The sequence below is a fragment of the Phocoena phocoena genome, chromosome 3 (assembly GCF_963924675.1).
Source record: "Phocoena phocoena chromosome 3, mPhoPho1.1, whole genome shotgun sequence".
NCBI lineage: Eukaryota > Metazoa > Chordata > Mammalia > Artiodactyla > Phocoenidae > Phocoena > Phocoena phocoena.
The window spans coordinates 170633313-170646078 of record NC_089221.1 but is presented as its reverse complement, the minus strand read 5'-3'; the positions used below and the strand labels follow the sequence as shown (position 1 = coordinate 170646078).

General features: G+C 43.4%; 1 protein-coding gene across 1 annotated transcript in view; it reads right to left on the bottom strand.

Moving 5' to 3' along the window:
• Positions 1-7011: 7011 nt before the first annotated feature.
• Positions 7012-12766, bottom strand: part of LOC136120448 (zinc finger protein 77-like) — a 31968-nt gene continuing 26213 nt past the window's right edge. The window contains exons 4-7 of the mRNA XM_065873858.1: positions 10658-10710; positions 10169-10295; positions 8942-9119; positions 7012-8536 (exon numbers count right to left, since the gene is read on the bottom strand). Of these exons, the coding sequence (XP_065729930.1) occupies positions 7345-8536; positions 8942-9119; positions 10169-10295; positions 10658-10710 (1550 nt within the window). The 3' untranslated portion in view covers positions 7012-7344. The remainder of the gene's footprint in view (positions 8537-8941; positions 9120-10168; positions 10296-10657; positions 10711-12766) is intronic.

Below are 12766 nucleotides of genomic sequence, written 5' to 3'. Positions count from 1 at the left end.
GTTAAGACTTCGTGCCCCCAGTGCAGGGGGCGTGGGTTCAACCCTTGGTCAGGGAACTAGATCCCACATGCTGCAACTAAAGACCCCGCATGCCACAATGAAGATCTTGCGTGCTGCAACTAAGACCCGGTGCAGCCAAATAAGTAAATATTTTTTTAAAAAACGGCAAAACAAACAAACAACAATAACAACAACAACAAAAAAAACCCAAAAAACAAACAGGTCAGCACATAGGCTGCAGCAGGAGGCAACGAGTAGCTATCGAAGGAGGACCAGCATTGGTGTCCCAGGAAGGGAGACTTCTAGTCTTTATTTTTAACACGGACATCTTTTGTTCTGGTCAATGTGCCCTTTAATAATTAAAGTAGACAGACAATGTGTTTGATAGGCCACAAACAGGCCATTTTAGTTAGTATAAAATTCGAGTTAAATCATGTATAAGTCCGAATAACTTCCCCATACCTCAATAGGTGAAAATTTCTTTCATCAGCTTGGTGATCTCCAGTGTCAGGGCATGGCCCAGGGCAAGGTCATGGTGGAAACGTGCCCTTTAAGAACAAAGACTCAGTGACACCACCCACCATGTGCAATGCAAGGTCAGGCCTGGTCCATGTGTGACCTTTAACAGCAGGAGGCTCTGCCCTTAGTCCAAGCTCCCACCGCTGGGGCTTGAGGTCAGCTACCCAAGGCCCAGGGAACTTTACCCCGTGGGAAGTCAGACCCTGAGGTCCCAGTCTCTCTGCAGGACTGGTCTCAGCACAGACACTGAGATGTCACAGTTCTCAGGTGTGCATTTTATACTGCAGGGAAATTTATGTCAGATCAGCTTTTAGTCAGTCTCCGTGAATTTTGAAATGTAAAAAGTTATATTTCCTTTTTCACACTGCATAGTGATGGTTGGACAGCTGTGCAATGTACAAAAAGCCACTGAGTTTTACACTTAAAAGTGTGAACGTTATGGTATGTGAACTGTATACTCATTTAAAAACAATTATAAGGCCATTATAGCCATGATAAGCCTACCTCTTGGTCACCACTAAAATACTTTTTAGGGGGCTTCCCTGGTGGCGCAGTGGTTGAGAGTCCGCCTGCCGATGCAGGGGACGCAGGTTTGTGCCCCGGTCCGGGAAGATTCCACATGCCACGGAGCGGCTGGGCCCGTGAGCCATGGCTGCTGGGCCTGCGCATCCGGAGCCTGTGCTCCACAACGGGAGAGGCCACAACAGTGAGAGGCCCGCGTACCGCGAAAAAAAAAAAAATAATAAGGGAAGCTCTGACACATGCTGCAACATGAATGAAACCTTGAAAATATGCTGAGGAAAAAAGCCAGACACAAAAGACCAATATTGTATGATTTCATTTAGGTATATAAAATGTCCAGACTAGGTAAATCCAAGTAAATCCAAATACAGAAAAAAAAATTTTTTTTAAGAATTTTTTTGGCCATGCCTTGCAGCTTCTGGGATCTTAGTTCCCCCACCAGGGATTGAACCCAGGCCCTCAGCAGTGAAACTGCAGAGTCCTAACCACTGGAATGCCAGGGAATTCACAGACAGAAAGTTGTTGTTTTTTTTTTTTTTTGTGACATGACAGTGACAGGCCCACGTACCACAAAAAAAAAAAAAAACTTTCAGCGGCCATGGCTCACAGGCCCAGCCACTCCACGGCATGTGGGATCCTCCCGGACCGGGGCATGAACCCGTGTCCCCTGCATCGGCAGGCGGACTCTCAACCACTGCGCCACCAGGGAAGCCCAAGTGCACTTCTTAAATGATCTTATCTAATTGGAATGTTCCTTATAACAACCATTGTAATGCTAGGTTTAAATTTCCCTGAGGAATGGCATCAGTTTGGTAGGACCCTAGCTGCAAATGGAGATTAATATACATTTCTATTTGGCCATATTTTGGGGCTCCCAAGCCATGTTCTCAAGACACAAAATTTGTAGGTTGTTGTCAGTAAAATTTTGCCATTTTTACAGATATTTATAGCTTCTGGGACCACAGTTCCTAACAGGTGTACTGGAAGGTGGCATGCTTATTAACCATGTGGATTTAAGGATCTTATTTATTTATGTATATATGTACCTTTCTTTCCTCCCTCCCTCCCTCCCTCTATTTCTTTCTTATACTTTAGGTCACTTGGAGTCAAACTAATACCTAAAAGGGACATGCCACTCAGTTGGAAACTGTGGTAGTTTACAATGTACTACACTGCATAGAAATTTTCTTGAGTTTGGCAAGGGACCTTGTACCATTCCAACCCATTCTGTGACCAACTTATCCCAACATGGGAGTCTTTGAGTTAGGTGGCAAGTGTTCTAACAGTTCTTAAATTCTTGATCTGTGACCACCAAGTTTTGTGGCTTTTTGGCTTCTGAGATCCATGTTAGCAGTAGCCTTTATCTATACAAAACAAGATAAACATGTTCACCAAAACAAACCAGCAGCAACCAAGACACACTGCTGCAGAAGTCCACGTACACCACCAGTAACTCCCAGCATGGGGGACTTCCCTGGCAGTCCAATGGTTAGGACCCTGCACTTTCACTGCAGGGGGCACAGGTCCAATCCCTGGTTGGGAACTAGGATCCAGCATGCCTCAGGGCATGGCCAAATTTAAAAAAAAATCCCAGCATGGACTAAATAAGGAGACTCCAGCAAATGGGGTCAATAGACTGGAACTGGGGAAAGGACTGTAACAGCAACCCCAGTAAAGGGGAAATGCAGGGTGCAACTTGTGAAAGGGATTCCAAACAAGCAGGAGATTGCAGACTGAACTAAGAACTAGGGACTAGGGTTCTGGATGGAACCATCTTCCAGCTCAAGCTGACCCACTAAACCCTTGACTGGGAAGTCAATTCGATTGGGAGTACAACAGAGAGCAGAGCTCAGAAATGAGAGGAACTTATCCACAACCCTCAGAAATGGTGAGAAAGACAGTGAACTCGAAAAAAGGTTTGCTGGTACCATGGCTGTGTGTGTGTGTTTTTTTTAATTAATTAATTATTTTTTGGCTGTGCTGCATGGCACACGGCATGTGGGATCTCAGTTCCCTGGGATGAACCTGTGCCCCCTGCGGTGGAAGTGCAGAGTCTTAACCACTGGACCACCAGGGAAGTCCCCCATGCCTCTGTTTCTGGTCATCTCTGAATACCGTTGGAAAGTCCTTTGATCCCACTGCTGCCACCAAATCTGTTAAATAGCAAAATTTCACTGAGTAAATTTAAAGATCAAATTGGCTTTATTGAACATTTGATGAACTGGACAGTGTCCCATCTGGCAAGTAGAAAGGCGCACCACTGAGCTTCAGAATAGGAAAGGTTTTCAAAAGTGGAAAGGAAATTATTAGCAAAGAATGCATGGTTTCAGGCAATGCCGCCCTCCTAAGGGGGATGGAGGGGGCCTATCAAGGGGATTACCTCACTAGTGCTGAGCAGGAAAACCCGGATCGACTGGTTAAAGGTCACACTCCTGGGAAAGACTGAAAGTGCAATTTGGCTAGGTAGTAAGTTTTGGCTTGCTGACATGGGATTCAGCACAAGTGACTACATTTTGGGCCCGATGTCTCCTTTTTTTTAACACATGATGTCATAATCCATACAAGACAGGGAGGCTGCTGTCACACCCCCCACATCCCACTTGGGTTTATGCCCCATCAGAAGCCCCACCCTGCCCTCTCACAGTTACCAATATCCCAAACTTTTAAAAATCATTTCCTTTCATTTACTTTTAGTTTCATCAATAATTTTTCCTGTTTTATATTGCATGTAAATAGAGTCAAATGGTATGTATCATTTTATATTGTGTCTTTTTTTTTTAAATATCAGCTTTAACAGTCCACTTTTTAAATTTTATTTATTTTTTAATTTTAGCTGTGCTGGGTCATCATTATGGCGCAAGGGCTTCTCTAGTTGTGGCATTCGGACTTAGCTGCCCCTTGGCATGTGGGATCTTAGTTCCCCAACCAGGGATCGAACCCGTGTCCCCTGCATTGGAAGGTGGATTCTTAACCACTGGACCACCAGGGAAGTCCCTATCAAGTGTCTTTTATTCAAAAATGTTTTGCCATCCACAGCTTGGTAATTTATGCACTTTTATTAATCTATTTTTATGCTTGTAGGACTATACCATTTTCATGTAATGATTCAACTGTTAGGAGCTTTTTTCCCCCACATTTTTGCCATTGGGACCAATGTTTGTAATAACATTCTCTTACAATATGTTTTTATTTTTTTAAATTTATTTTTACTTTTATTTTTTGGCCACACCACGGGGCATGTGGGATCTTAGTTCCCAGACCAGGGATCGAACCCACACCCCCTTGCAGTAGAAGCTCAGTCTTAAGCACTGGACCGCCAGGGAAGTCCCTAAAATATTTTTTAAATTGTAATAAAATCTAATAAAATTCTCATAAGTTTATCTTCTGCCTTAGTGTGCCCTGATCTCATCTTCATCTCAGCACACTCTAAGTTCAACTCCTTACACTCCACCAATATTCTTCTCCATTGCCCACGACCTACATGTCAGTTGATGGCAATACCATCATGCCAGTTTTTCCTGCACAAAATAATAGAGCCACTCTTGAATCTTCCTCTCACCCCACCTTCAAGCCATCAAGAAATTCTGATGGCTCTTACTTCAAATTACATCCGGGCTCCAACCTGGCACATCATTGTCACTGCTACCAACCCCATCTGATCCACCACCTTAAGTGACAACATCCTAGAGTCTATTCTCAAGGTAACACAGGAACTTTGTAAAGCTGCCTCATCTCACTTTTAGGCTCTATGTCACTCATGGCCAATGTCAGGGCACCACAGCAGGTCAGTGCATCAGGACATGATGTGCCTACCCACCGCCATTGCTCTCCTCTCACCTCTGCTGTTCTTGCCACCAGCTCACTCTGTTCCAGAAACACTGGCCTCTGGCTGTCCTTCAAATATCCAAGGCCCACACCCTCCTTAGGAACTACATTAGTCTGCTTGGGCTGCCCTAACAAAGCACCGGAGACATGGTGGTTTAAACAACAGAAACTTATTTTCTCACAGTTTAGGAGGCTGGCCGTATGAAATGAAGTGATCAGCAGGGCTGGCTACTTCTGGAGGCTCTGAGGAGGAACCTGTTCTAGGCATATCTTCTACCTTCTGGAGGTTGCCAACAATCCTTCGCATGACTTGGCTTGTACAGAGATCACACCCATCTCTTCTCTGTCTTTACATGGTGAAGACATGTCTGTCTCCTGTGCAGGTCTCTGTGCCCAAATTTCCCTCTTTTTATAAGGATACACATCATTGGATTAGGACCGACACCAATCCAATATGACCACATCCTGATTACATCTGCAAAGACCTTATTCCAAATCAGGCTGTGTCAGTGATTCCAGGTGGACATGAAATCGGTGGTGGGGCAGGGGAGGACACACTACTTAAGTCAGTATATGTGTATGTATTTTATGTGGGGGGCTGTGCCGTGTGGCACGAGGGATCTTAGTTCCCTGACCAGGGATCGAGCCCGTGCCCCTTGCATTGGGAGCGTGAAGTCTTAACCACTGGACCAGCAGGGAAGTCCCACACATTTGTATATATTTTAATAATCCATTTAGGTATCAACTTCCAGTGTTATCTGAAATAGTTAGTTTACTCTTCCGCTATAATAGTCCCTGGAATAAATGAATGAATGAAACTTCCATCTCCATATCCCTCTCATCCCCATTGTGCTACATTTCTTGGTACTACTGTGAAAGGTCAATGAAATCTAAAGGTAGATATGTTTCTGCTGAATTGTTGTTTCACTGAGGGTAAGGCTGGGAGGTATGTTTCCCAGGATCCCCGTCTTTACGATTCCAGGTTACAATTCACCAACAGCTTAACTCATATGAGATTTGGAAGGCACCAGTGAAGAAATCATTCCTCCCAGGGTTTGGAACCACCATATACAGACAGACCAGTGCACAGGGGCTTCTGGGGCAACCAGGTAGAAGCTCGTGATCACCATCCAGGTCAATCAAGTAAGTAATCAAACCAGATGCCAACTTTTTCTCTTCCATCTTCTAGGGGTCCTGGCTTCCACACATAACCTCTATAAACCCCCATCATGGATCAGATTCTGTAGCCAGAAATCCACAGGGTTGGGTTCATCAAACATGTCTGATTGGGACTGCTCCACATGGGCAGAGCCAGAAGTCAAAAAACGGTGCTGGCACTCAGGCTCACCAGGTTGCCATGCATCTCTGTCTCCTGATGGTACAGAAGACCTGAGAATCATGGTTTCCACACTTCTGCTTTCCAGACCACATGCTTCTTCCTCATCTTAAGAACTTTAACTCAGAACCACTAACAGAAGGACTCTGGATATACAGTTTCCCACCTTACCCAAGCTGACAACACAATTCAGTAGAACCATCTGGACAGGAGCTTTCATCTTCATGCCAGCAAGTTGCACTTCTTAACTCAATTATCATGTCCGATTTCCAACCAAGATCATGGACATGAACAGAGGCCAAATTACAAACATAATCAGATGAGAATGTTATTTTCCAAGACCTTCCACAATTACTAATTTCTGTGAGAAACAAAGATATGGTATCTGCTAGCAACAAACAACTTGGAAGACACACCTTTCACTAATGAAGGTGCAAGGGGAGGGTAAATATTGAGTCAGAAAATTCCAGTATCTGTAACAGTGGACCAGGAAAGACATTTCAACAATACAGACCTCATATCATGATCACATATTAGGAAGATAATGCAAAGTAAGAATCAAAAGCTTTTCACCTAAAAATTATACCAAGTTACACATGAAGAAAAAACAAAAACTGAAAACCACTTATCACCCCTGGGTTCAAAAGACATCATAATGGGAATTCCCTGGCAGTCCAGTGGTTAGGACTCTGTGCTTCTACTGCAGGGGGCATGTGTTTGATCCCTGGTCAGGGAACTAAGATCCCACAGGCTGAGCAGGGCAGCCAAAAAAAAAAGACACTGTGATGGAAATGAGGCAAGCTTTATATGACTGTATGATTATTTAAAGTTGGAGATAACAAAACATAAGTAGTACAGATGAAGTAGACATAGAGAGATAGTTATTATCTTAAGTATTCAGATCAGCAATATGAGCTAGAAATTAATACACTGGGATCCCTATTCAGGATGAGGCACTTACCAAGGCAAAACCATATTTATCTCTGTTAAAAGATTTCTATTGTGCTCTGAGTTTTCATGTACAAAGTAAGTGAAGTGCTGAAAGTTTTCCCACGTTTTCCCTTTCATAAGTTTTCTCTACAGTGTGCTGCTCACATTACAAGTTTGAAGAGAGAATGAAGTCTCTCCCACGGTCCTTGGATTCAGAGTTTCTCCCCAGCATGTAGCCTCATGTGTCCTCGCAGGTTTGCGGGGTACCAGAAGGCTTTCCCACATTGCTGACATTCATAGGGCTTCTCCTCACTGTGCATTCTTACGTGCTTTCGTAAGGACGAGGGCCAACAGAAAGCTTTCCCACACTGTGTACATCTGTAGGCTCTCTCCCCACTGTGCGTTCTCATGTGTCCTCGAAGGGAGGCATGGCGAGTGAAGGCTTTCCTGCAGTGCTGGCATTCGAAGGGCCTCTCCCCAGTGTGCGTTCTCTCATGCTCCCGGAGGGATGTGGAACAACTGTAGGCTTTCCCGCATTCCATACATTCATAGGGTTTCACTCCGCTGTGCATTCTCACATGCTTTTTAAAATATCGCTGATGCCTGAAGGCTTTCCCACAGTGCTGACATTCATAGGGTTTCTCTTCGCTGTGTGTTCGTGCGTGTTCTCGAAGAGATGAGGAGCAACTGTAGGCTTTGCCGCATTCCATACATTCATAGGGTTTCATGCCACTGTGTGTTTTCACGTGTCTTCTGAAGTATTTGGGACAACTGAAGGTTTTCCCACATTCCTTACACACGTAAGGTTTCTCTCCAGTGTGCACTGTCACATGTCCTCCCAGGGATGCAGGATATCGGAAGGTTTTCTCACATTCCTTACATTCATAGGGCTTCTCTCCAGTGTGAGTTCTCACATGCCGTGCAAGGTAGGAATAATACATAAAGGATTTCCCACATACTTTACACACATGGATTTTCTGTCGATGGTGACCTCTCTCACGTCCCTTAAAGGATGAGGGACAAGTGAGAGCTTTTCCAGACTTCTTACACTCTAAAGACTGTTTACTACTGCCACTCTTCACATATCTCTCAGATGCTCTCCCAGCATCCTGATGTTTTTCGGGTTTCTCTACAATGTGTGTTTCCCCAGGAGGATTTAGGCACGAGACACAGCTGCAGGCTTCCCCACATTCTTCACATGGATAAGGTTTGTGTCCAGGGTGAGATCTTTGCTGATTCTTTTGGAAAGAACAATCCCTGAAGGCTTTTCCACACTTAGTGCATTTATAGGGCTGAATTCCAGTCGGATAACCCTTATGCACAGTAAGATGTGTAATCTGGTTCAGGGTTTCTCCACATTGATGACCTTCATTACCTTTGCAGAGATGCTCCACCAAACCATTTCTGTTCAAAATGGGAAGAACAGTATTAGGGATTAATGATTATAACTGATTTCTTCATTAATGATTTATTGATGGTTGTTCATTAGTATTTTCACTATGTATTTGCCATTTTCAAGGAATGGGTATGTTGTAGGCACTGTCTGCATTGTGACAACATGTAACAAGCTTAATGCTCTGGCTGAGGGCTCAGACAGAGCCATAATGTTCTGTGTTTCTTACATACAGGGTTTCCTGGTCGTTGTTTCCAACTGAATTATGTTTCAGATACCTCACATTTATGAAAGTATTCTCTTGTGAAAATTTTCTAAGTAAAAAATTGTTTAGCTAGGTTTATACCTTTTCTTTAGTTTCAAGTTAGTCTAACAGTCTGCAGAGATCCGCCTTCCCCTGTAGCTGTGCCACTCACCTGAAATCCCTCTCCTGAGTTTGGTGACCTCGGATGTTATGAAATATCCAGTTTTCTCCAAAAACAGAACAGGAATCATTTCTTGTGCATCTTACTATTTTCTTTTCACTGCATAGTTCATTCTCCAAAATATCCCACTGAGGACTTGATCCACTGGTTTTAACTTGAGGGCAAGAACCTGCAACAGTTGGTAACATAACTAAACCTTTGGGAAAGAAATGGTGGGATAAAGGAAAGAAAAGAAACCATATGCAGATTTCTTTCCATATACTGACCCAAAAATGTAAACACATTTTATAAGGAAAAATGGACACGGGAACAAAGAAAAACTCTGAGGACCCTAGCTATTTGGAACTTTGGCCATCGTACAAAAAATGAGTCAAAGTGGCAGCTTGTTCACTAAGAGGTACTTCAAAAAGAATGGAGACTGATGTCGAGATCAGTATTTTCAGAAAAGTAAAGTAGGATGGAACTGGGTAAAATGCACATTCCCAAATGCTCCCTTTGTAAGAGGAGCTACAGAAAGACTTCCCAAGTGGGCAAGGATGGATGAAAACTCCAAGAGGGAAGCCAGGTTAATGACAAACATCACCTTCTCAAAGACAGAGTCATATTTCTAACAGATACGTCCAAATATCACTCCCTGATCCAGAACCTGCTCCTCCTGAGAGGTGCGCCCTCCTGGTGATCACAGGCACAGAGGCCCTAGACAAAGCCTATCTCCACTGACCCAGCTGCCACTGGGAGATCGGATGGTGTGTGGCTGCTGTCTTGCTCATGGAGAAAAGCTCCTCATGGGGAGGATGAAGGACAACAGGCCATCCATGAGATGGGCCAATTCTCTGGTCCTCAAGTCACTGACAATGGGTAAGTGTGGGTTTAACTGCAGCAAAATTATCGTGTCAAATGTATACTGATCACAGTGTAACTTTCACAGGGTGAAAACCATAACGCTTCTCCCACTGCTCTAGGTGACACTGCAGAATATGCTCACATTTATAAAATTCGGGACCCTCAGGATTCTAATCGAGAGTGACAAAAAGTCAATCAATACAGTAAACTTTGTTTTCATGGAAAAGCTACCTGACCCTAGGTAGGTTTCATGAAAGGTTGGACTGTGTCTGTCTTTTTTCCAACATGTTCTCATACTTGTCCCTAATAAGAAAGGACAATTGTAAGAAATATTTGTTCCCCAAAGACTAAGTGCAGGGAGGAAGCCGTCCTCACCCACGGAGGCCAGGTTCCTGAAGGTCTCCAGCATCACGTCTCTGTAGAGCTTCCTCTGAGCCAGGTCCAGCAAAGCCCACTCCTCTGCGGTGAAGTTCACAGCCACGTCCTCAAAGACCACCGAGTCCTGAAACAGCCACAGGTTCCGTGTCAGCAAGGCTCCCTCTTCACCCCCGTGTGTGGGAGGATGGGGAGGCCGAAAGTCGGGAACTGGACTCAATTCCTAGGACTCCTGAGCTACACTCCTGTGGGAAATGAACACACACAAGCCAATCAAATGCATTTTACTCAGTGATGCTAAGTGCTGGAGACTGAAGCAACGTGTAACAGCAATACTTGATAAATACTCACACACACATAATTAGAAAGAATTGTTTTTACTGAAAGAGTAAATCCTAAGGTATGGTAAAGACTGAAAAATGAAATCATCATTCAGATAACATGGAAATGGATACCTGGCTTGGTCAAAAGTTATTACTACCTTGTCACCTCCAAGAACCGGAAACAGAACGTCAGTGCTGCTGGATCTGAATAACACTTAACTTGAAGGCAAAAGCAGCAGGGAGTCTGGTCTAGCCCCCTCATATCCAACAGAGGCAGAGATACGACCCCCTGCCAAGATGAGATGGACACTAGGGGTATACAGGCAGTCCAGGGCCCAGGGCCTGGCACATCCACTGGGTAAGAAAAGGCCTGGTTCCTCAGGAATCTGTCAAGCCAGCGGGGCCTCTCAAATAAATAACAGAGTGTTCGGAATTCAAGGAACAGGCCCCACAAACAAGAGCTGCTGAAGGATCTAATGGTAATGGAGTCAAGTTGACTTTAACAGGGAGAAAAAAGAACCTAATTATTATTTTTAGAGAAATATTGGGGACTTGCCAGGTGGCACAGTGGTTAAGAATCTAACTGCCAATGCAGGGCACACGGGTTTGAGCCCTGGTCCCAGAAGATCCCACATGCCGCGGAGCAACTAAGCCCATGCATCACAACTACTGCACCTGTGTGCTACAACTACTGAGCCCACGTGCCTCAGCTACTGAAGCCTGAGTGCTCCAGGTCCCACGTGCCACAAATGCTGAGTCCACATGCTACAACTACTGAAGCCTGTGCACCTAGAGCCCACGCTCTGCAATGAGAAGCCACTGCAATAAGAAGCCCACACACCTAAAAAAAGAGTAATCCCTGCTCACCACGACTAGAGAAAGCCTGCCTGCAGCAATGAAGACCCAACACAGCCAAAAATCAATAAAATTTTTTTAAAAAAGAAATATGGGACCACACTGCGCTGATGATATAAACAATGACAAAATTAAAAATTAGAGATTTTTTAAAACAAAAAATATGGTCTCAAAATCTGAAGGAAAAACAAATCCCCACAATATCAGCTACAAAGAAGGCAAGGTTACTTCAACTAGGGTTGCAACTGGGTTTGCTAATCACACACCTGATGAGAAGCTTGTATCAGAAATATATTTTAAGAACTCATATGACAACAATAAAAAAAATAAAAGATAAGAATATAAAAGACAAATAATACAGTTAAATAATGGGGCAATAAATGTGAATAGACAATTCTCCAAAGAAGATATATAAATAACCATATGGCCAATAACCATATGAAAAGAGGCTCAATAGCATGAGTAATTGGTGATCCATATACAAAATTGAATTGTGGAGAGACATTTCCCAACCCCTTCTATGAGGCTTGTATTACCCTGATACCAAGACAAGAAAAAGACATCACATGTAAAGAAATCTACAGAGCAGTATTCCATATAAATATAGACAAAAAAATTCCTCAAAAATATCCATAATCCAAATCTAGAGAAATATAAAAAGTACTAAACACCATCACCAAGAGGGATTTATCCCAGGAATAAAAAGTTTGGTTCAAAGAAACAAAGCATTGGTATCAAATACCTTATTAACAAAGAACAAAAACCATATGATCACCTCAATAGACTCAGGAAAAGTATCTGTTAGAACATCACCTTTTCATGATGTTCTTCTCTAAGTGGAAAAGACCACAACTAGAAATATAAAAACCAGAAAGGAAAAGTTGCACTGGTAAAGTCAAAGATAAAGTAAAGGTAGTAGATCAACCACTTACAAACATAGTAGGAAAGTTAAAAGACAAAACTAGTAAATTTATCTATATCCATAATAAGTAGTTAAGGAATACAGAAAACAACATATGTAAAATATGATACAAAAAATATTAAAGGACTTCCCTGGGGGTGCAGTGGTTAACAATCCACCTGCCAATGCAGGGGACATGGGTTCATGTCCTGGTACCGGAAGATCCCACATGCTACAGAGCAACTAAGCCGGTGCACCACAACTACTGAGCCTGTGCTCTAGAGCCTGCGAGTGACAACTGCTGAAGCCCGCATGCCTAGAGCCTGTGTTCTGAAACAAGAGAAGGCACGGCAATGAGGAGCCTGTGCACCACAATGAAGACCCAATGCAGTCAAAAATAAATAAATAAATAAAGTTTAAAAAATTAAACACAAGTGGGAGGACTAAAAATGCAGGGCTGTTAGAACTTAAGGTAATCATGTATATAGAAAGGTTGCTATGTATAAACCTCATGGTAAC